We start from the raw sequence: 23,145 nt of genomic DNA, 5'->3' as shown, positions 1-23,145 counted from the left end.
TTGGCAGGTGGTAAATTTTTTAGGAGGGTAGGCAAAGGTTTTTGAAGGGGGTTTGCATCCAGTGAAAATTCTGTCATGTAGACGCTGATGAAATATTTAGATATTGTTAATATTATGTTTATGACTGTATATATATATATGTAAGATAATTAATTAAATGAAAGATTTGGATATTGATATTGGTATATAAATAAATGTGATAATTTTAACAGAAATATGGATTAGACCGTGGTAAATATGATAAATTTAACATGTCTAATTCACAGAATGTCACATGATTTTTGGTCTTTTCTACTTTTATTAAATTATGGTATTCTTATCTCTTTCGAGATGGAGAATAAATCCCTATAAAAATCCTTAACCTCTTAATTGCTCGTTCTGTAGCTTTCCTTATTTCGAACTTGTTATCTGGAAGTGATGCCAGATTTTAAGTTGCCTTGGTTCCTAAATTTGGAACTTCATATTATTGCTGAAGAACTCCGCATAACAGTAGTTTAACGGTTTAGGGTACAAATGTTCTTTGGTAAGCTTGTATTTAATACAGAGTGTAGTTAAGTCGTAGGCTATCACAATAAATTCTCGCTAAAATCAATATAACAGGGTACCCATCTTTTTGGAACCCATAAGACTCAACCTAACTGATGGAAAAAGACCATATTACATAACTATTATACCATTCAAAGAAAAAGTATTAGCTTGAAATTATGCATGTATAGATATATTTGCAGCCAGCAATTTCCTTCCAGACTTCATCAGCCAAATGGAGACACTAAAATTTAATAAATACCCCCTGTTAACCGAGTTATTTTTATCCCATTGGTTAGGACCATTTAAAGAATTTTGTTAATGAAGCCATAAAGTTAAAAAATTTTAGGTGGTAAAATCTCATCAAAATCTTAAGTTACAATACAATGTTTCTATTTAAAACAGTTAATTTCAATAGCAATATATAAATCAAATCTCATCTCTATTTATTATTGAATGCTATCTATGAGCTTAAATATTTTTTATTGTTGAAATTTTTTATCCATTTGGAAATTTTTTTAATGTTTAATCTTTAAAAAAAAAACTAAAAAATTACACATAACCACCATACACGCATAAGATTTAAAAATATTTTGAATGCGAAAAAATAAATATTTTGGGAAAAGTACAGATAAAAATAAAATAATAAATTTTGTAATATTTTATATCTATTATTAGAAACTCCAGTAATATCAGAGATTACGAACTATTCTTTACCAAAAAAACCACAAAACAATAAGTTTATTGGATTGAATAACTATTTTTGTGAGGGTATTTAAAAATATATTATATTTTTTTTATAATTTTTATTAAGAGAAATTGGAATACATAGAATTAATTGGAATTTTTATAAATTTTTTAAAAAGTGAAAAGTTTAACAAAGTTAATTTTGCTTTTTGTATATATGAACAATATATTTTTAGGAGAAAATTGCCAGTAAAGGAGCCATACATCTAGATGTTCAATATGTATCAGATCATCTAAGTATTTATTTATTAATTTATCTTGAATAGGATATTATTTTTCCTTTTATATTTTTTTAAAATTTATATAATAGGTATAAAAAATTATTTTGAAAATTTTAAATCAAAGTTATATGAGGATCCTGAAAAAGTTATAAAATGCATGGGATTTTCATGCTATCATGTAATAAATAATAATAATTTTAATTGCTTATTAATGGTTGGCATAGGTCAAAGCCCATTCTAAAGTTTTGTTGGAATAAATATTTTTGAGTCCAGACAACTTATTCAAAATACTTTTATGATCTGAGTTAAAATACTTTTTAAAAATTTACATGGGATGGCCAGTCTGTGTCAACCTATTGCTTATTGAAATAACTTTTATTAGTGTTATTTAAAAAATAATTGTAGTTTTTATTGTATTTAATTTATCTTATATTCAACCTAGATAATTTTAATATATTTATCTTGTATATTTTAATTAAAATTGATCATGTAAGATAGAATAAAATTGTTATAAAATAAATATTTTCCTAAGATATTTTCAAAGAAAGATAAAGATGAAGAAGATAGTGCAATTCAAAACTCTTCCACTCATGAAAATAATAACCCTGAAAATCAAGGTAATATTTTAGAATAAATAAAACCTGTAAAATTTTTATTTTGGAATTATTACTGCATAGTTCTTATTTAATTCTCTCTTATAAATTAATTATATTCAAAACTATTCTTTATTTATTTGAACTACTCAATGATTACTGATGTACATAGGTACATATGATTATATATAAAATATTTAAAATGTCCCAATAGCTTATCATAATGTTAAAATAAATTTAATCAATATATTGTGATATTTTGAAAAGTTAAATTTATTTATACAAATGTAATTCAGTTAGATATAATATTAATTCAATATGGCACACTTACAATATTCAATATAGATGGGAAAAAAGTTAGAATTAAAATTAAGTTACTATAGGTAGCTTTACATTATATAATATATCTTTGAATTCCTATATTGGAATGGAAAAAAGAGCTATGTAACAATTACTTTTTTATGAGTAATATAATACATTTTTGTTACTTTATAAAATTATCAAAACTGTTAAAATGGAATCTTTCATCTCATCTAAAAAATATATTTATAAACTTATTTTTTCTATAGTTTACTTGCCATTGACTTATAAAAATTTCTATGGAGTCTTTTTGAAAAAAAAATGAAAATTCTTTCACCTTTTCTTATAATTATTCTAAAATTTAGAATATTTTCCAGACATTCCTTAGTCTAAAAAACATATCTCGATGACGAGTCAAATAATTTGTTTCAAAATCATTTTAATGGGTTAACTTCAAAAATATATAAAATAATTTTTTTATATTATATATTTTTGGAAAAATTTTTTAAAATAAAAACTTGTAATATTTTGAGACAATATTATATTTAAAAGAATGAGCATGTTTTATTAATAAATTAATTGGGATATTCTTATATATTTGAAATCCCAATACTTATCTCTTTATATTTCGGGTTTGCAGCTGATAAATTATTGGGTTGATATTTTTTTCAACTTAAAAAAATTCTAATATTTATTTTAAAATTATATTTTAAAATGACAAATATAATTAATCAAAAAAATGTTAATTTAAATTTATGCATATGCTTTTAATATGTCTACATGGATTTATCCTTACTGCTGAGTATTTTTATTTAATAGTGCTGTAAACATTACTACAAAAAAGAAACGCCTTACCATTACTGCGCCTGAAAAAGGAAGGGGTTGCCATTACTCGTTACCTTTTTATAAAAGGAACACGCATAACTGACTATTCAAAAAAGTAACGGGTTGCTAGTTACTTAAAAAATTAAATATATACAAAAAAATATTTATTTTTTTCTACAATATATAATATGAATAAAATTATACAAAAAGAATATATAAGATATGATCATTTTATAAAAAAAAATTTCATATATATAATTATAAAATAAATAAAATTATACAAAAATTGGATAATATAATTTGTCAATTTTTTAATTATTTTTAGCAATTATTGATGTTCAAAATTTTGATCAGACAAACAAGAGCTATGCTCAATACAATTGGCATGCTAAACACACATTCAATTAGTGCAGAGGATGGGAGAGTTGTATTATATTTAATAAATAAAAATTTTAATTTGTGGAATTTATTAAAAATATTTAAAGAATTATCTTTATTTTGAAAAAAGCTCAATAGATCATCTTCACAAGGATATTCATTCATTTCCTCATCAAATTTTTTTTTTATCTTTATCAGAAAATATTCATGTATGTGTGTTGAACAAAGGAATTAAGTCTGCTCTTTCTTTATCAAGATCTTTTCTCAAACTGGAAATAAGTTCTAGCATTCTTCCTTTGTTGATCTCTAATTTTATACAGGGCCAATCCAATTTAAATAGCGGGTGAATTACTGCGGATAGTATATATTCATCTTTATAGATGCATTTGAATCTATTGAAAATAAAAATAATCAAAATATAAATTGTAAGCAATATTTGCTTCCAGGATTGAATTAATAAGTGGCTTATAACTTGAAATTGTTTAAAGCCTTTTTTAAAGTTTTAATATTATAATAGTTATCGTGGGAGTGAGATATCCCAAATGCATTTTTTCTTCTCTCTTTAAAATTGAAAGAGGTAGCAATCGGTTCCATAACCTACAAAATCATATATATACATATCATATTTCTTAATTAACACTAACCATACAATATTCATTCATGAATGACTTGTCGTCATTTGAAAATCTTTGTAATTCAGATTTATCTCATTCGCCAAATTTTTAGCAATTCTCCTTAATAAGACTATATATTAATTTCACGGAGTTATAAAGAGAGTTCCATCTTGTTATAACCGGTTTAATCAGATATCTTCCCATGTTTTCTTTAAAAATGGTTGCACAGTTTGAAGACCCATGTTTATTCCACAATATCTTACACTTAGAAAATGTAATTTTTGAAATGGTTTAAAAATGGACATCATTACCTACCTTTTCAATATTAACACTTGCAATGAGATTTAAAGTGTGTGCTAAACAGGAATGATGCTTAGGTAAGTATTCAATACTATCATTAGTATTTTGATTTTCATTTAGATCAAATGGCAGAGGAACTGTTTCATCATCCGATTCCTCTCCTTGTTCATATACTCTAATAAATTTTTAATAAACATATTAGGGGTGTACTAATACCACTTTTTGGAGGCCGATCCGATCCGATATTCCCAATATTAAATTGATATCGGCTTATTACCGATCCGATATCATATCTATTTTTGTATTTTGTAAAGATACCAATGGTTTTAATTTTTAATATACTTTTTATTAGTATAACATCTATAATTTAACTATACCATAACTTATGTCATTTAAATATATTAATGATCAGTTATATTTTATATTCAATTTATTTGCAATTCTAAAAGTATATAAAATATTTTTATTGTTAAATCACTTTTATATAACATTAATCTATATAAGTAATAAACAAATATATTATGAAATTTGAAATAAATATTTAAAATAATATTTAACATTAATATATCGAAGATTTATTTTCAGAAATACCAAAATTTCAAATTTATCAGAGGTCAGCCTGCGGCGATTGTAACTGTCAACCAGCTTCACTAAAAACAGATTCTAAAGAGATTATCGCACACTTTTATAAACAGAATGCGCGAAAAAAATAACAATATGGCAGAATGTTTATTAATTATTATTATTAAAAAAATATACAAAAAGAGATTTCGATTTTATTTATAAAAATAAATGATTTTAGATATAAACTTTTTTAAAAATTTTATAACTTTTTATTTTTGTTAAAGACGCCATTTTATATCGGATTGGAAAATTTTATAATATTGGCCGATAACCGATATTTTAAAATGGGTGAAATATCGGCTCAATCCGATCCGATAAAAAAATCGGTACATCCCTAAAATATATTATACATTTTTACTTGAAAGCTTTTATATAATTTCTAGCATTTTCGGCAATGCATTTGGTCACTTTATTTTGTATCTTATATGTGGTAAAATTTCAAAGATTATTTTTGCTAGATAATCAAATGTATGTTTTTGGTTTAGCCTTTTACAAGCTAAGCTGGCTGAAACCCTCTCAAGAGTGTCTGAGTGTAGCCAGTATATCATCATCCCTAAATAAAAACATTTATAAAAAACAGTATTATCAATCTATGAAATATATATTTATATACCAATGATAAACATCCGCTAATTTCTTTGCCATAGTGTCATATGCTTTGTTAATTTTTAATACGAGGGTAGGCCTAGATATCACATTTTTAGTTGGCTGCAATTTGATAATATTAATAAATGCAGTGCTCTCTACAATTGAAAATGATTGTAATTCTTCAATTACAAAATTAAAAATAATTCATCAACAGCTTATTGTGCTAGCTATTTTTATTTTTGATATAGATGAATTCTGCACCCTAATGAGTGTGAGTTGATTGGCTTCAATTTTTTTTATTTTTATTATTATTTAAATGTTCATTAATCTCTTTCATTTTTGAGGAATGTACAGTCTATAATTTTTTAATTAAAATGTTATTAATTTCTGAATTTTTTATTAAAAATAACTTAGCTTTTTCAATAATTGAAGATAAATCTTTTAAAAATTTAATTGCATTTTTCACTAAGCTTATTGTCAAGGAAAACATTCAAAATTGAAATCATAATTGCCAAAAAAATTTTTCAATTTCTTATCTTTTTCAGAATTCAGAATTATCATTTAAAAAGGAATCAGGAAAAATATCTAAGTTCAGTTCTCTAAAACAATATTAATTCATAGTTCTATTCCATATTTATTTAAAATACATATTTATTAGACAAAGTTTTTTAAAATCACTTTTATTCTTTAAATTTATTAACAATTTGGGGAGAAACCAATAGCAATACTAAAATAAGAAATAGAAGATATTGTTTAAACCAATATAATATTTTGTACCAAGACCAATATTTTGTTAATCTTGGGTTTTAATGTAATGATTAAGCTTTTCATAATATTATGAAAGAATATTTTTTTTAATGGTTATTTTATAATACCCATGATTTAATATTCTTTATTAAAGTAATTTTTTAAATAATAATATAATAATTCATCTTTTTATCTTCATATTTTTTAGTTTGATATGCTGGACATTGAGGCTAAATTTGCGTTGGGACATAACTTACATTTACAAAGTGTAGACTTTGTACCCTTAATTTTCTTTATTGGACCAAGAAAGGGTTAAATCATCATCTGAAAAAGTAAGTACTATGGACATAATATTCTTAAAATAAATTATAAAATAGAATAATAATATATAATATTAATTAACATTTACTTTGAATTTTGATTGAATATTTATTAGATTAACATTCGACTAAAAATTTAACAACAAGAATTTAAAATAAAAATGAAGGAATGGTAGTTGATATGAATTAAAAACTCGGTTTAAATTATTTATATTAAAAAATAAATAAAAGTAATTTTATTATACAATAAAATAATGTTTTTCTATTTTTAATATTTTTTAAGAAAATATTATAGGTGACGAGTATCGTTTTTGGTTACCGTTACTCAGAAAAAAGAAACGCATTATCGTTACTCGTTACTTCTAGAAGAAGATAACGAATGGCGTTCTAGTGTTGTTCAACGGCTCGATTTGAGCCGATTTTTAAAAAGCTAACTCAATATTTTAATCAGAAAAATATTATCGCCTCGATATTTTAGGTTTTGGCAAAGTGCCAACATTTTTTATTTTGCTCATAACTCACGAACGGTTCATTCCACTGGTGTGTTTAAAGATTCTGGAGGATCAAATAACGCACTGCACTTTGGCATAATTTTCGGTAATTGATCCTCACCTTTCTAAAAATAATTCCGCTAACTTCACGTTTAAAACAACGGTTATAATTGGGTTACGGTTAGGGATACCAATATCCGGTTAGGAGATTATTAATGCACATATTGAATACTAAATAATTGCCAATTTTCAAAACATAATTTTTTTTATTATCGGTTTTGGCAAAGTTCCAACATTTTTTATTTTGCTCATAACTCAGAACGGTTCATTCCGCTTGTATAAGGTTTAAAGATTCTGGAGGATCAGTTAACGGGGTACACATTGGCATAATATTCTGTAATTGATCCTCACTTTTTAAAAATAATTCCGCTAACTTTACCTCTTTAAAACGGTTACGGTTAGTGATACCGATATCCGGTTTGGAGATTATTAACGTAGATACTGAATACTAAATAATTGCCAAGTTTCAAAATATAATCTTTATTTTAGGTTTTGGAAAAGTGCCAACACTTTCTTATTTTGCTCATAACTCAGTGACGGTTTATTCCGCTGCTCTCCGTGTAGAAGATTAATTAGGAACAATTAACGGGCTACACAATGGTATAATTTTCGGTATTTGATACTCAAATCGTTCAGCCAGCTTCAAAATTTCACACTTTCCTTATTTTGCTTATAACTCATTAACCTTTGATTCCGCTGATGTCTGGTTTGAAGAATATTTAGGACCAATTAAGACTCTAAATATTTGCATAGGTTTTATTAATTGATCCACGTAATTAAAACGATTCCTTCATTATACAAATATATTAAATAAATTGTAACCTAATAAGATTGATAAACATGCTTTTAATACATACTAGCTAATTATATCAAAATATTTATCTGCTAATAATATTTTAGAATATTATACCGGTCAAATACTCCTCTGGTCAATTGACCGATATGCCAACCCTGATGTATATGTATATATTTATAATTTATAGCATAATTAATAAATTTATTTAATATAACTTTGTAAATGTGAATGCATTTGTTTAAAATTTGTATAAGTATAATATTGTAATAAATTTATTTATTATTATAATTATATATGAATTTCTATAATTTATATCTTCATATGTAATAGTTATCATTATTGCCATTGTCCATGTTGTCATTAACCACCTCCTTCATCATTCTCGTTTTATACACGTTATTTATCTTTTATATATTTCATATATCGGATTTTTGTTATCGTGTCTCAATTTCTATAATCAATTCATCATGAGTATTTAAATCTGATATTTTTTAAAAAATTTTATTTTAAAAAAAGCGGTTTTATACTTTATATTTCAACTATATTAACACAATAAATCACCTATCCAGCCAGCTGACTCTAATTGAATTTTAGATATCGGGTATAGGCTTTTGTTATTTCGGGTATAGGCTTTTGTTTTGCTCAATTCCTTTTGTTATTAGTCTATAGAAGTTTAAACATCAGTTCTCGGACTGTTGTGCGTATAAGTATGTGCGGCTTGCCCACGTGTGATTTCTTCCCCTTAATTAACTATCCAATTTGATGGATTTTTGAGGAAAACCTAACGTCTCTGTTGTATCCACAACCAGAGGGCGAAAACGCTTTTATTTTATCACGTATCACGTAAGTTTAGATAAGTTTTGTTTTGTAAATCAAGAATCTTTCAATACAAATTACGCCATAATCTTAATTATTTATAAAAATAATATGAAACATGGTGTTAAGTCCCACATGCAAAATAATTGTATCCCTAATAAAAGGGAATAAAATTATTTGTCATAGTAAATATACTAACAGATGTCCTTCATCAGTGACTTTCTTTAACAATAATGAACCTGCTATGCCTTCATCTTCTTATCCTGCCATTATTAATAGTATTAATATGGAACCAATTCTTACAATTTCAAGTTTCAACAATACCTTCAATACAGAAACATTCCCTACATCTATATCTCCAAGCCCAGATAATAATATTAGTTCAACCTCTATTGTTCAGGCACATGAATGGTTAGGGAAATTTATGAAGGAAAGTTTCCCACCCACAATAGCTCGCATTCCAAAAGGTGCTCGAATTCTATTTTCACAAAAACTATTAGCTATTTTAACCTCCTTAAATAATAATATTAAAAGTTTAGATAATTGGATTAAACTTTTATCATTACATATTTAAATCTACACCTTTCAACATCAAAATCAAATTTAACACAAAACATCAAAAAAACATTAAATTCAAATGATACTAGCTATTTGATATACCCAAACAACCTATAATTCTTTCAATCTTTTGACAGATAAAAAAAAAGGCTAAGCTTATTGAAAATAAAATCTATGCGATGTAAATTCAGCTATCAACATAGCTTTATCCAGTGATTCTTTGGCGCCCAATGATGATAAAACTTTCCTGGCCATGAATTCTAAATATCCTCAAAATTTTTCACAAATCATCCTTCCACCATCTAATAATCCCATTCCACTAACTGAGGTGGAGATTTTGGATGCAATCATGTCATTAAAGATTCTTCTGGAGGCATTGATGGCTTTCGAGTCATTTATCTACAAGATATAATTAAACCAACTTTACCCCTATATCAAATACACTTACACAATTTACCGTATTGCTCAATCATATTTTTCAAATATAAAATCATTCAGCCCATCATTTTTGGAGCCCGCTTAATATCCCTAAATAAAACAAATGGGGACATAAGACCTAATGTAATAGGGTCATTCTTCTAGCGAATAATTTTTAAAATGATTTGCTCCTGTATATACTCCGCGACACGTGTCATCCTCCATAATACACATGTTTCTGTGAAATATTCCCAGATTAGTTAACATACATTGCGGCATGTTACAACCAATCCACTTTTTTAAAATTTAATTCTATCATTCTCTCTAACCAAGGCATCCAACAAGGAGATCCTTTAGGTCATTCATTATTCAGTCAGGGTATTCAACTAATCATAAAAGAAATCTCTTCAAATTATGACCTAAATTAAATGTTTGGTACCTGGATGATGAACTAGCGGGCCCCTATAATGAAATCATAAAAATTCCTACAATTATAAATCGCTTAACCCCTATAACAGGACTGTCACTAAACCCTATTAAGTGTGAATTTACTACCCACCCGAAAATTTTATTATAGTCTAGCTTTACCCACTTAGGTTCACCCATTGGAGGAAAAAATGCTATATTTCATTTTAGAAAGAATTCCTTGTCAAATCAATAGAATGAAAAATATTTTAAAACATTTACTGCTCATCAGGCTTTTTATTTATTTAATAATTTTCTATTCATTCCAAATATTTTACATACCTTTCGTTTATCAACAATTTTCACGTCCTCTGAAATATCTTAGACCCTCAAGTCCATTTAAAAAATACTCTCGAATCTATTTTAAATATCGAATTCTCATCATTCTCCTGGATGCAAGCTGCCTTCCACCAAAGCTAGGTGGTATAGGTATCCAATTCCCCATATTCCTGAGCATTTCAGCCTTTTTATCTTCATTTGCTAAATTTCGATACACACTTGGGGACTACCCACATCATACTGCAGCACTAGACCTCTGGAGCAAAAATGCCCCAAACCGCTCATATCCAATTTCTATAAAACAAAGATACTGGAATTTACCATTGATACAGCATTGCGTCGAATACTTACACTTCAAAGCTGTTCAAAGAAATTCTCCATCTTTCTTTCTCCACCTAAACCCAACCCCAATTTTGCATAATGACAACAATACGACTTTTGCCAGATCAAATAATTCCAGCTTCACCCATGCCACCTTGGATATAAATAGTTAGGTGTACATGCTCTAATATAGGCTTGTTACTTACCAACCAAGAACTCAGAATAGCTATAGGTCTTCGTTAAGGCTGCGAAGTCTTAACGCCTACATCATGTGTCCTAGTAAAACTCACATTGATAATCTTGGACACCACCCACTACAAAGGCAGATTACCTAGGCACTATGCCATCAATTCAATCATTAATAGAACCTTGAAATCCACAAATATTTCTTCAACGCTGGAACCTTCTGGTCTCAGCCCTGATAATCAAACCAGACCGGATTGTATGACGCTAGTTCCTTGGAGAAAGGTTTACCTCTCGCTTAGAATTATATGTGTGTAGATCGTTTTGCCAAATCTTTTTCTGCTAACTCCACCACAAAAGCGCAAAATACAAAAACAAATAAATATAGCTACCTTAACAATGTTTTGTTTGTTACGGTAGGCTCAGACACCTGTGGATCATTTGGACCCCAAGCCCTAAAATTATTCAAAACGATAGGGTAAAGGTTACGCTTAATCACAAATGTTCCAAAAGAAGGCTTTTACCTTCGACAAAGAATATCAATCGAAATCTGTCGATCCAATTGCATATCCATACATGTGTCATTAAGTTCCGCCGACCATACCTAATTTTATTTTTTTTTCAAATTATTTTTAATTTCCCTTCTTTTAATTATATATTTTTATATAGATTATAGATATAGTACGTTAATGATAATTTTAATATTCTTTTAATATTTTTATCATTGTTTTGTTTTATTTTTATAACTGTGCATTAAAGAATTTTAAAATAAATTTTTAATATATAAAATAAAAAAATTAAATACAAATATGACCAATATAAAATTAAAAATATATTAAAAAAACAAATAAGAATATATTAAAAATATAAAAAAAAATAAAGAAAAAGATTAAAAAGAACTTAAAAAAGGTGCATTGAATGCTTAGGAATTGGACCTGCAGATTTATATATTTGGTGGAGACAGGTTTTACGTTGTTTTAGTCAAAATATTGTTTTTAAGGATTCTACGCTAATATGCAGTGATAATTTTTGGAATTGAAAAGTTTATTAAAAATTTTTCTTTAATTATAAATTTTTTTATATATTAAAAAACAAAATTTTTATATAGTTATAATTTTTTTATATATTAAAAAACAATTTTATACAAGGAATTCTATAAATTGAATAAAGTCTATGATATTCTCTAAATGAAGTATTTATTAAATAAATATAAATGCTTAGCCATAAGGATAAATTCATTCATATGTTGACATTTTAACCGTAAGATTCCCTAGTTTCACAAAATATTTTTTTTAGAATAGCATATGCATAAGATTTAAATTAACATGTATTTGATTAATTATATATATAATTTTGAAATATAATATTAAAATATTTATAAGTTATCGATCCTATATTTTTAACCATTCAAAATAATTTATCGGCTGCAAAACCGAAACATAAAGAGATAAATATATTTTAAAATTTCCTCGAAATTTTATTTAATTTATACATATGATTGAACATTATAAATGTCTACAAATATAAGAATTTCATGGAAATTAGAAATATTTTGAAATTTATTTTTCCCAAAATATACCTCTCTAAAGTTTTTATAAAGATATATTTTTCCAACTAATTATTTTATTGAAAATCTAATAAAATATAGATTCAAAAATCCGAAAGTATATTTTCGAAAACAATATTCTATAATCGATATACACATTATTAGATTTAAAATTTTATAAGGATTTTAAGTATATAAAAACCTATTTAATTGTTAAAATAATTAACATTATATGTATGCAAATTTTTAATTTAGAATTAAAATAAGATGAGGATTTCAAATATATATATATAAATTAAATTTTAAACCAATATATGCATCATTAGACTGTAAATTTTATGGGACAAGGATATCCTTATTTATTTATTAATAAAACATGTTCATTACAGGCTCTATTCTAGGCGTGTTTGGGTGGGAGTCACCCCAATTTCAAACAGCCTCCACCTCTCCAAAAAAATTTGCCCCAACCCCCCCCCCCCCCCCCCTCTCCCCTCAAATTTTTTTTTTCAAATATTCATTTGGGTCAGAATATTTTTTGGTTTAATTTTTTTTAAAAAAGATTGTAATAGGAGAGAAATAACTGCTGTCCAAACCACTATCAGTTTAAAAAGACTAAATATTCATATCTGCTGAAATTAGTGTTGTTAAACCCGATTTGGGTCAATTTTAAAAACGGCCCGATTAAAATTTTAGCCAAAATAATATTATGCAAACCTTGAGATTTGGCAATTAGAGGTCGAAACCTTGCTACACTATCTGAGAAAAATCTCTAAGCTTACATAATATTATTTTGTTTAAAATTTTAATCGGACCATTTTTATAAATCGCGAATTGGACTTTTTTAACAACACTAGCTAAGAAGCTTAATAGCGCCAACCGCACCACATATTTTAATGAGGAACAAAGAGAAAATGTAAATGTAGTTAATTTGGTGGATGAAGGGAAAATGATAAAGGGTGCCAAAATTCAGAATAAGTAAAATGAATCTGAGTTTCCGAAACAAAGAGATGAAGTTAGATCTTTAAGTTATCTTTATTACAAATATTTTTTAAAACCAACTGATATAAATCAGATATTACAAACTATGCCAACATCACTCAAAAAAACTGCTACTAATAATGGAAGATTTTCTTCTAAAGTTTTATAAATGCAAATGTAGAATAATTAATTAAAGCAGATGCATTTTTTGCTTTCCTTGTAGGGTCTATAACTTAAACAACGGTGAATGAACCTATACCAAAACGGGTTTTACCAACTGGAAGAAAGTTGAAAAAGGGGTCTTTAAAAACATGATAATTGCAGAATATATAGAAAAAGAGGATCCTAAGACCAAAAAATTTCCATTTTTTTTTGTATAAACCAGAGATCTGCAGAATTATTATTTGCAAGGCCTGACCCGGGTTTTTTTTTCAAAAATTTATTTCGGCCCGACCCGGGTTTTATATTCTTAAGCCCCGATCGGTCTTTTTAAAAATATATTATATTATATTTAATTTTAAATTTTATATCTTATGAGATTTAAAATATATGGCCCGTCCCAGGTATTTTTTTAAAAAAATTTTCAGGCCTGGCCCGGTGTAGGATTGTGATATCATTACCCATTGTAATTTCAATACCATATTGATATTATCATTGTAGATTCAATACCATAGTGATATTTTGGTATTGTAGAATCAATACCGTATTGATTTTTAAGGGTAATAGGAAAAAAAACCCCATGGGAAAAAAATTCATAAAAAAAGAAAATCGTTATTTTTAAAAAAATTTTTCTTGTCAATTTTTCTTAAATTTTTTTCTCAATTTATATTTTTCTTTCCATTTTGTTTAAGTCATTGTTAATCTTTATGATCTTTTCTCAATTTTTTTCTTCTCAATTTTCACTTAATTTTTTCCTAGCAATAATTATTATTGATAAATAATTTTATAAGCGAATGCTACAATCATTAACAGCTATTAAACTCCAAAAAAAACACAAAATACTTACGAAAAAATATTCTAAGTAATAATGTCTAAATGTCAAGAACGAGATTTATTTTCTGATTCATTATATATACATGGATTTCGAAAAGTCTGCTATGAACGCGGTTAAAACTGTAATTGGTATGATTATTAATATTTTAAATTATTTATATTTATTTTTTCAATTAGGGGATCACATCATAATTAGAGGATGCTTTTACCATTTGTGTCAAAGTACCCATAGAAAAATTCAAAAGCTAGGTCTGGAAAGCAAATACAGAACTGATGAAGCCCAAAGCTTCTTTTGTGGCATGATGGACGGCTTCATTTGTTCCTTTATGTGATATGGGCAATGCAATGGCATTCCTTGGATCGGTTACTCCCAGCAATGGTAAGGATATTCTTGAATATTTCGATAAAAATTACATCAATGGAGTATCAAGGAAGGTTACAAGAAGCAATTCTCAAGGTTGTAATCATCGTTTTTCTAATCTAGTTGGGAATAAACACCCATCAATCTGGGTATTCATTAAAAAAATGAAATGCGAGGTGGCTGCCGATGAAACCAAATTTGAACAATGGCGTGTAGGTAGTTGGACACCGAAAGCAAAATCGCAGAGTTACAATACCCAAAATCGGCTAAAGAAACTTTGCGAGGAATACCGTGATGTAGTGCGAAGCCATCCAGATTTTTATGAGGGAGATTTCCTTCAATATTCTATGTCAACCCATATAATTATTATTCTAAATTATTAAATTTATATATACATATGATAATTATACACTATAAAAAAAACAACCGTTATTGTCAAAATTATATACTATTTAAAATTTCTACCAGTAGTACTACGCCATTTTATAACTCTAACAATTTACCAACACAACTTTAAAACTAAAATTAATAAATTTTCAACTTCAAATTTTATTGGTTAAATATATTTAAAAAAACGTAAAGTAATTAAAGTCATCATAATTATAAAATCTAGTCCCTTTTATACTTTTGGAGATCACAAGTTTTACACGTGATTATAAAATCAGGCGACCATTTATAAATTTGATAAATATTAAACGAAATAATTTTTAAAAATAAATAATAATAATATGACAAATATGACACGCCCTCCATAAATGAACTCATTCGACACCCATATTGTTCGCTCCGATGTGATTTTAGAATATATATTTTAGAAATCTAATTCATAATTTTTCTCATTTAACCATCAAATTTGATATAAAATTTTCTAGAATATATATTTTTTACTTACCCCAGTTGATTCCTTATCTGAATAAAATAGAATGTCATAATATTTCATAAGAACCATCATGAATTTATCTTCCTTCCTATATCTTTGATAAGTGGTTTCCTTTTCAAAATCTCAATAGTTTCGCTAAAGCAAAAATTGGCTGTATCGTTTATGATCCAATATTAGTTATCTTGAACCAACTTTAATTATTTGCCTCCATAATACTCAACGAATGAGTACAAATATTGTTATTTGTACCCAACGTTAGTAATTTGACTTCGTAGTACCAAGTTTGAAAGAATTTTAGCAATTTGCACCAACGTTAATGATTTGTCTCCGTAGTCTTTATTGAGCTTGAACAAATATTTCCCAAAATTTCTTTTTTTTTGCGAGTTGATAATCTATGACCATTGGCACAATCAATTCTTGATTTATTTATTTTTTTAAAAAAAATACCCCTTCTACTTTTTCTTTGTAATACAAAATAATTCTTCACATATGATCGTCGATCTTCATCCCTTCACTCTATTTGGTTAGATCAACTCGTTCTCTTTCCTTTTTACTTCACCGCTCCGTCTAATAATTCGCCGATATATTAAAAAATATTCAAGCACCTTACCCATATAAGGTCAAAATTTCCTATATTAATACTATTAACATTTTTACCGAAATTTTAAACACCATTTTGTAACCTTCTTTTAAAATTCATTCCAATATATTGAACTTTTAAAAAATTTCCACTCTTTTGTATCCCCGTTATAATCCATCTCAATATATTAAACTTTTACGGAAATTTTAAACGTCTCCTTTGTATCTCTCCTTTTAAAATTCAACCCACATATGCATATTTCAGTACAATCCCCCGATTCCCCAATGAGTTCCCCGAATATTTCCCAATGAATCCCCCCGAATACTCCCCAATGAGTCTCCCGAATACTCCCCCATGAATCCTCCGAATACTCCCCAATCCGCTTTTTTAAAACAAGAAAAATATTTAACCTTGAATTCATTATTTTTTTTAAAAAATTTTTTTTTATCCAACCCGCTGTTATATTCTACTCAATTAACCAAAAATACCTTCTAAATTAAATTTTTTCAACAAAATTAATTTTTTTATCAACCCAATCTCTAATATTCCATAATGATTTTATTCCTTCACATTTTTATCCCAAATTAAAGGTAAAAAAATATTAAATATCTTTCTCCTTTAAAATTTTTTTTTAGCATCTTCCTTTATCTTAATTATATTCTTTGTAAATCATCACTCTTTTTAAGAAACCCCCTATTTTATATAAAGAAACATTTTCCTCTCATAATATTTATCGCCTTCGTGAATATTTTTCCTATTTGGAGCCAACTCATTTTTTTAAAATTATTTTATCCTTCGACTTGTTATTTTAACCCATTAGTATCCACCTCACTCCCCTTTTTTTTAAAAAAATTTGCTATATCTTGTGAACTCGATCGCTTTGTTATTTTGAAAATTTTTTTAGCTTCGCCACACAGCTACATATCACTTGCCATTTTCGCTTTTTTTCGACGATATTTTATTTAGCAATATTATTCTAAACTTTCGCCACTACATTAGTTCGCACAAGTTAATTTAAAATTCTCGCTCTCGTTAATTTATAATTTTGGCTCCTACACAAATTATTTGACCTTAGCGCACTGTTATACTGTTCTCTTAATTCACCGCAGCACTATTCATTGAAATCTATAAGTACTTGTCTCGCATTATGATTTTCATTATTTTATATGCACCCCACAAAAAGGTGCAACGCACATTTTTAAATTCGAAACTAATAATTCCTCTCTCATTACATCCTTGGTCGTTGATTTCACATTTATATATTTCTCTTTTCTCTATTAATATAAATTTCCCCCACAATTGTATTTTACTTTCGCTTTTTGCGCTCTCAATTTATTTCGTTCTCAACAATAAACTAACCATACTATAACTTTCCCATATCTCTAGGTAACATTCACCGCTTTAAATATAATCTATTAATGCAACGCTATCACATTCCCCTTAAGTTTCGGTCACAGCACTATTATGATAATTATAACTATAAAAAAAACTAACCGTTATTGTGAATATTATATAATTTTTATTATTTATTTTTTAAAAATTATTTTGTTTAATATTTATCAAATTTTAAATAGCTGATTTTATAATCACGTGTAAAACTCGTGATCTCCAAAAGTATAAAAGAGACTAGATTTTATAAGTATGATAACTTTTAGTTTTTTAAAATATATTTAATCAATAAAATTTGAAGTTAAAAATTTATTAATTTTAGTTTTAGAGTTGTGTTGGGTAAATTGAGTGAGTTATAAAATGGCGTTGTACTACTGGTAGAGTTTTTTATAGTATATTAACAATAACGATTAGTTTTTTTTATAGTATATATTTATCATAATGGTGCCGTGACCGAAACTTACGGGGAATGTGATAGCATTACATTAATAAATTATATTTAAAGCGATGAATATTACCTAGAGATATGGGAAAGTTAATGTATGGTTAGTTATTGTTGTGAAGGTATTGAAAAAATGTGGTATTAATCTAAAAATAAAATAAGTAATTTGGCTTTAAAAAAAGGATTATTGTTGAAATTTTTGAGTGATTTTATTAATTATGGAAAATAAAGTGTACAAATGCGTGTTGAATTAAATTGGAGAGAACGTAAATTGAGAGCGCAAAAAGCGAAAGTAAAATACAATTATGGGGGAGATTTATATTAAAAGAGAAAAGAGAAATATATAAATGTGAAATCAACGACAAAGGATGTAATGAGAGAGGAATTATTGGTTTAGAATTTAGAAATGTGCGTTGCACCTTTTTGTGGGGTGCATATAAAATAATGAAAATCATAGTGCTAGACAAATACTTATAGATTTCAATGTAGTGCTGCGGTGAATTAAGAGAACAGTATATGCGCTAAGGTCAATTAATTTGTGTAGGAGCCAAAATTAGAAATTAATGAGAGCGAGAATTTTAAATTAACTTGTGCGAACTAATGTAGTGGCGAAAGTTTACAATAATATTGCTAAATATAAGCGTTGAAAAAAGCGAAAATGGCAAGTGCTGGAAAATATACTTTAATATGTAGTTATGTGGCGATGCTAAAAAAATTTTCAAAATAACAAAGCGATCGAGTTCACAAGAGATAGCAATTTTTTTTAAAAAAAAAGGGAGTGAGGTGGATACTAATGGGTTAAAATAACAAGTCGAAGGATAAAATAATTTAAAAAAAATGAGTTGGCTCCAAATAGGAAAAATATTCACGAAGGCGATAAATATCATGAGAGGAAAATGTTTCTTTTTATAAAATAGGGGGTTTCTTATTAAGAGTGATGATTTACAAAGAATATAATTAAGATAAAGGAAGATGCTAAAAAAAAAATTTTTTAAGAAAAAGATATTTAATATCTTTTTTACTTTTAATTTGGGATAAAAATGTGAAGGAATAAAAGGAATTGGGCTGATAAAAAAATTAATTTTGTTGAAAAAAAAAATTAATTTAGAACGTATTTTTGGTTAATTGAGTAGAATATAACAGCGGGTTGGATAAAAAAAGATTTTTTTTAAAAAAATAATGAATTCGAGGTTAAATATTTTTCTTGTTTTAAAAAAGTGGATTGGGGAGTATTCGGGGAGGGGGATTTATGGGGGAGTATTCGGGGGGAATCAGGGGACTCATTGGGGTGTATTCGGGGGGATTCATTGGGAAATATTTGGGGAACTCATTGGGGAATCGGGGGATACTGAGATATGTATATGTGGGTTGAATTTTAAAAGGAGAGATACAAAGGAGACGTTTATAATTTCCGTAAAAGTTTAATATATTGAGATGGATTTTAACGGGGATACAAAAGAGTTGTTCGAAATTTTATAAAAGTTCAATATATTGGAATGAATTTTAAAAGAGGAAGGATACAAAAATGATGTTTAAAATTTCGATAAAAATGTTAATAGTATTAGTATAGGAAATTTTGACCTTAAAATATGGGTAAAGCTTGAATATTTTTTTATATATCGGTGAATTATTAGACGGAGCGGTGAAGTAAAAAGGAAAGAGAACGAGTTTATCGAACCAAATAGAGTGAAGGGATGAAGATCGACGATCATATGTGAAGAATTATTTTGTATTACAAAGAAAAAGTAGAAGGGGCATTTTTTTTAAAAAAATAAATAAATCAAGAATTGATTGTGCCAATGGTCATAGATTATCAACTCACATAAAAAAAAGAAATTTTGGGAAACATTTGTTCAATCAAGCTCAATAAAGACGAGACAAATCATTGACGTTGGTGCAAATTGCTAAAATTCTTTCAAACTCGGTACTACGAAGTCAAATCACTAACGTTGGGTACAAATAACAATATTCGTTCTAATTAGTTGAGGATTACGGAGGCAAATTATTAAAGTTGGTTCCAGATAACTAATATTCGATCATAAACGATACAGCCAATTCCTGCTTTAGCGAAACTATTGAGATTTTGAAAAGGAAACCACTTATCAAAGATATGGGAAGGAAGATAAATTCATGTTGGTTCTTATGAAATATTATGACATTCTATTTTATTCAGATAAGGAATCAACTGACGTAATATATATATTCTAGAAAATTTTGTATCAAATTTGATGGTTAAATGAGAAAAATCATGATGAATTAGATTTCTAAAATGTATATTCTAAAATCACAACGGAGCGAACAATATGGGTGTCGAATGAGTTCATTTATGGAGAGCGTGTCATATTTGTCATAATATTATTATTTATTTTTAAAAATTATTTCGTTTAATATTTATCAAATTTATAAATAGTCGCCTGATTTTATAATCACGTGTAAAACTCGTGATCTCCAAAAGTATAAAAGGGACTAGATTTTATAATTATGATGACTTTAATTACTTTACGTTTTTTAAAATATATTTAACCAATAAAATTTGAAGTTGAAAATTTATTATTTTAGTTTTAGAGTTGTGTTGGTTAAATTGAGTGAATTATAAAATGGCGTTGTACTACTGGTAGAGTTTTTTATAGTATATTCACAATAACTATTAGTTTTTTTATAGTGTATAATTATCATAATTATAATGATTTATCAATAAAATAAACAGATCTTATTGCAAATTTTGTCAAATTTAGTCTACTATATAGTAGGGGAGACCGGGGTTAGGTAAACCCCGGGGCTTGACAAACCACCTAATCTCATTTTAAAATTAAATACACCAGAAGGTTAAAATTTTATCCTAATATAGTTTTCATTAGTATACATCTATGGACAAAAAAATATTTTGAAATAATTAATTACCAAAAATTTTATTTAAGAAATAACATTTTGATGAAATTTTCAAAAGATTTTACATGACGGAATTTTAATTTTTATTAAAATATATAATCATTTATATTTAAATTAAATTTTATTGCAAAGTTTAAACACTCTTCTATAATGTGGGTAAGTTTTATGAGTATTTATCAAATCTAAATATTATTTCAATCATTATTTGTCAATTTAGAGCTAGCTGGCTTTGCTAAACCATACACGTCAATTATGGCAGTTAATAATGAAAAAAATTTTAAAATCTTGAAAAGGCAATTTCATGGCTGTTTATGATTGGTATTTAGGATTTATGCTAAGAAATCTTAATCTCTCCTTAAATTCATATTTTTTTATGTCCAAAATGTTTATTAAATTAGCCAAAATTAAGTTTCAAATATTATATATAATTAGCTTCAATTTATAAGTATTATTATATTTTGAACAATAAAATTATTCTATACATATCATTATTAATAAATAAAAATGCATTTCAATTTATTATGGCCTAAAAAAACCAAAGGTTTAACAAGCCCCTTGAAGTGGTTTGCCTTACCCCGCTATTGGGGCTTGTTGAACAAAATTTTTACTTTTACAAAAAATAAAATTTAAAAAAAAATGATTATATTCTTAAGATGTTATTTTTTAAATTATCTATAAAAAACAGGAGCTATAGCCATTTTGTAAAAATTGGTTCGACTAACCCCAGTCTCCTCTAATTAAGGATGGATATTGTATTTATTACTATAGCTAATAATTTTTACGAAAATAAGTAATTTTTTCTTGTTTAAGCATTTTTTATAGAAGGTATATGAGAAATCTTTAAGTAATGAATTGGGGCCTAAAGAAATTTATTATTTTTATAATATTTTTTTCTAAAATACTAATTTATCAATACCTTATTAAATCCAAATAAAAATATACCGATATTATTAGATCTTAAGTAAATTCGAAAAAAAATTTCGGGGTTTTTTTTTCTGGGGTTTTTTTCCGGGATTCATTTTTAAGATATGTTTTCATCGCTTCAAATATATTGGCGGCCATTGAAATTGTAAATTATCTATTCACTATCTATTTTTTCATCGTTTCAAATATATTGGCGGCCATTAAAATTGTAAAATATTTATTCATTATATATTTCTTCATCGTTTCAAATATATTGGCGGCCATTAAAATTGTAAAATATTTATTATTATATATTTTTTCATCGCTTCAAAAATATTGGCGGCCATTTTTGATTTGTAAAAAAATTTATTTAAAATAGATTTAATAGTTTTAAATATATTTAATTGTTTATAAAAATGATTTTCTATTCTCTTATATAATTATTTCAGGGAATTTATTTATTTTACAATTCTTGATATCCTATATAATTTTTATCTGTTAACCCATTATTTGTTATAATTTTCTTCCTAAGGTTAAAATTATGTTTATTCAACTCCATCCTTCAGAAAATTTTAATTAAATACAATGTATGTATCATCGTATTAATGGGATCTCAAGCCTTAAAATTTTAAAAGACAAAAGCTTAAGCAAATCATAGACAAATGAGGGTTTCTATTACATCAAAGAATCTCAATCAATATCTATCACTCTGATTATGTTTTAATCATTTCCTGTTGGCTTCATAAAATCGTCATTTTATTTTTTAGATTCATAAACAATTATATTTTTAGGTGATTAAAATTTAACACATATTTATGACATACAAAAATTTTTTATATAGAAATATATTAAATAAAATTTAAAATTAAAATCTTAATGTTTTAAATTATTCTTTTAAACTGAAACTTTATTTTATTGCAATAATGTTAAACTGGCTACATAATTTTATTTCAAAAAAAACAAGAAAAATATTATAAAAAGAAAAAATATTACAAAAAAGGAAACATAATTATCAC

At 26.5% G+C, this 23,145-nt stretch overlaps 1 protein-coding gene across 3 annotated transcripts in view; it reads left to right on the top strand.

The window, feature by feature from the left end:
- The first annotated feature begins 1,639 nt into the window (after positions 1-1,639).
- The window catches only part of LOC135931378 (DNA helicase MCM8-like), an 89,772-nt gene continuing 68,266 nt past the window's right edge, over positions 1,640-23,145 (top strand). For 2 of the 3 annotated variants that reach the window (XM_065468442.1, XM_065468441.1), the window contains exons 1-2: positions 1,640-1,671; positions 2,026-2,110. In XM_065468442.1, the coding sequence (XP_065324514.1) occupies positions 1,651-1,671; positions 2,026-2,110 (106 nt within the window). In that variant the 5' untranslated portion in view covers positions 1,640-1,650. Of the gene's footprint in view, positions 1,672-2,025; positions 2,111-23,145 lie in introns of those variants that run through there. The other variant, XM_065468443.1, reaches the window with a different exon arrangement.

The sequence above is a fragment of the Gordionus sp. m RMFG-2023 genome, chromosome 1 (genome assembly GCF_954871325.1).
Source record: "Gordionus sp. m RMFG-2023 chromosome 1, tfGorSpeb1-WG-v2, whole genome shotgun sequence".
NCBI lineage: Eukaryota > Metazoa > Nematomorpha > Gordioida > Chordodea > Parachordodidae > Gordionus > Gordionus sp. m RMFG-2023.
The sequence above is the reverse complement of the archived record's forward strand: the minus strand, read 5'-3'. Positions and strand labels throughout refer to the sequence as shown.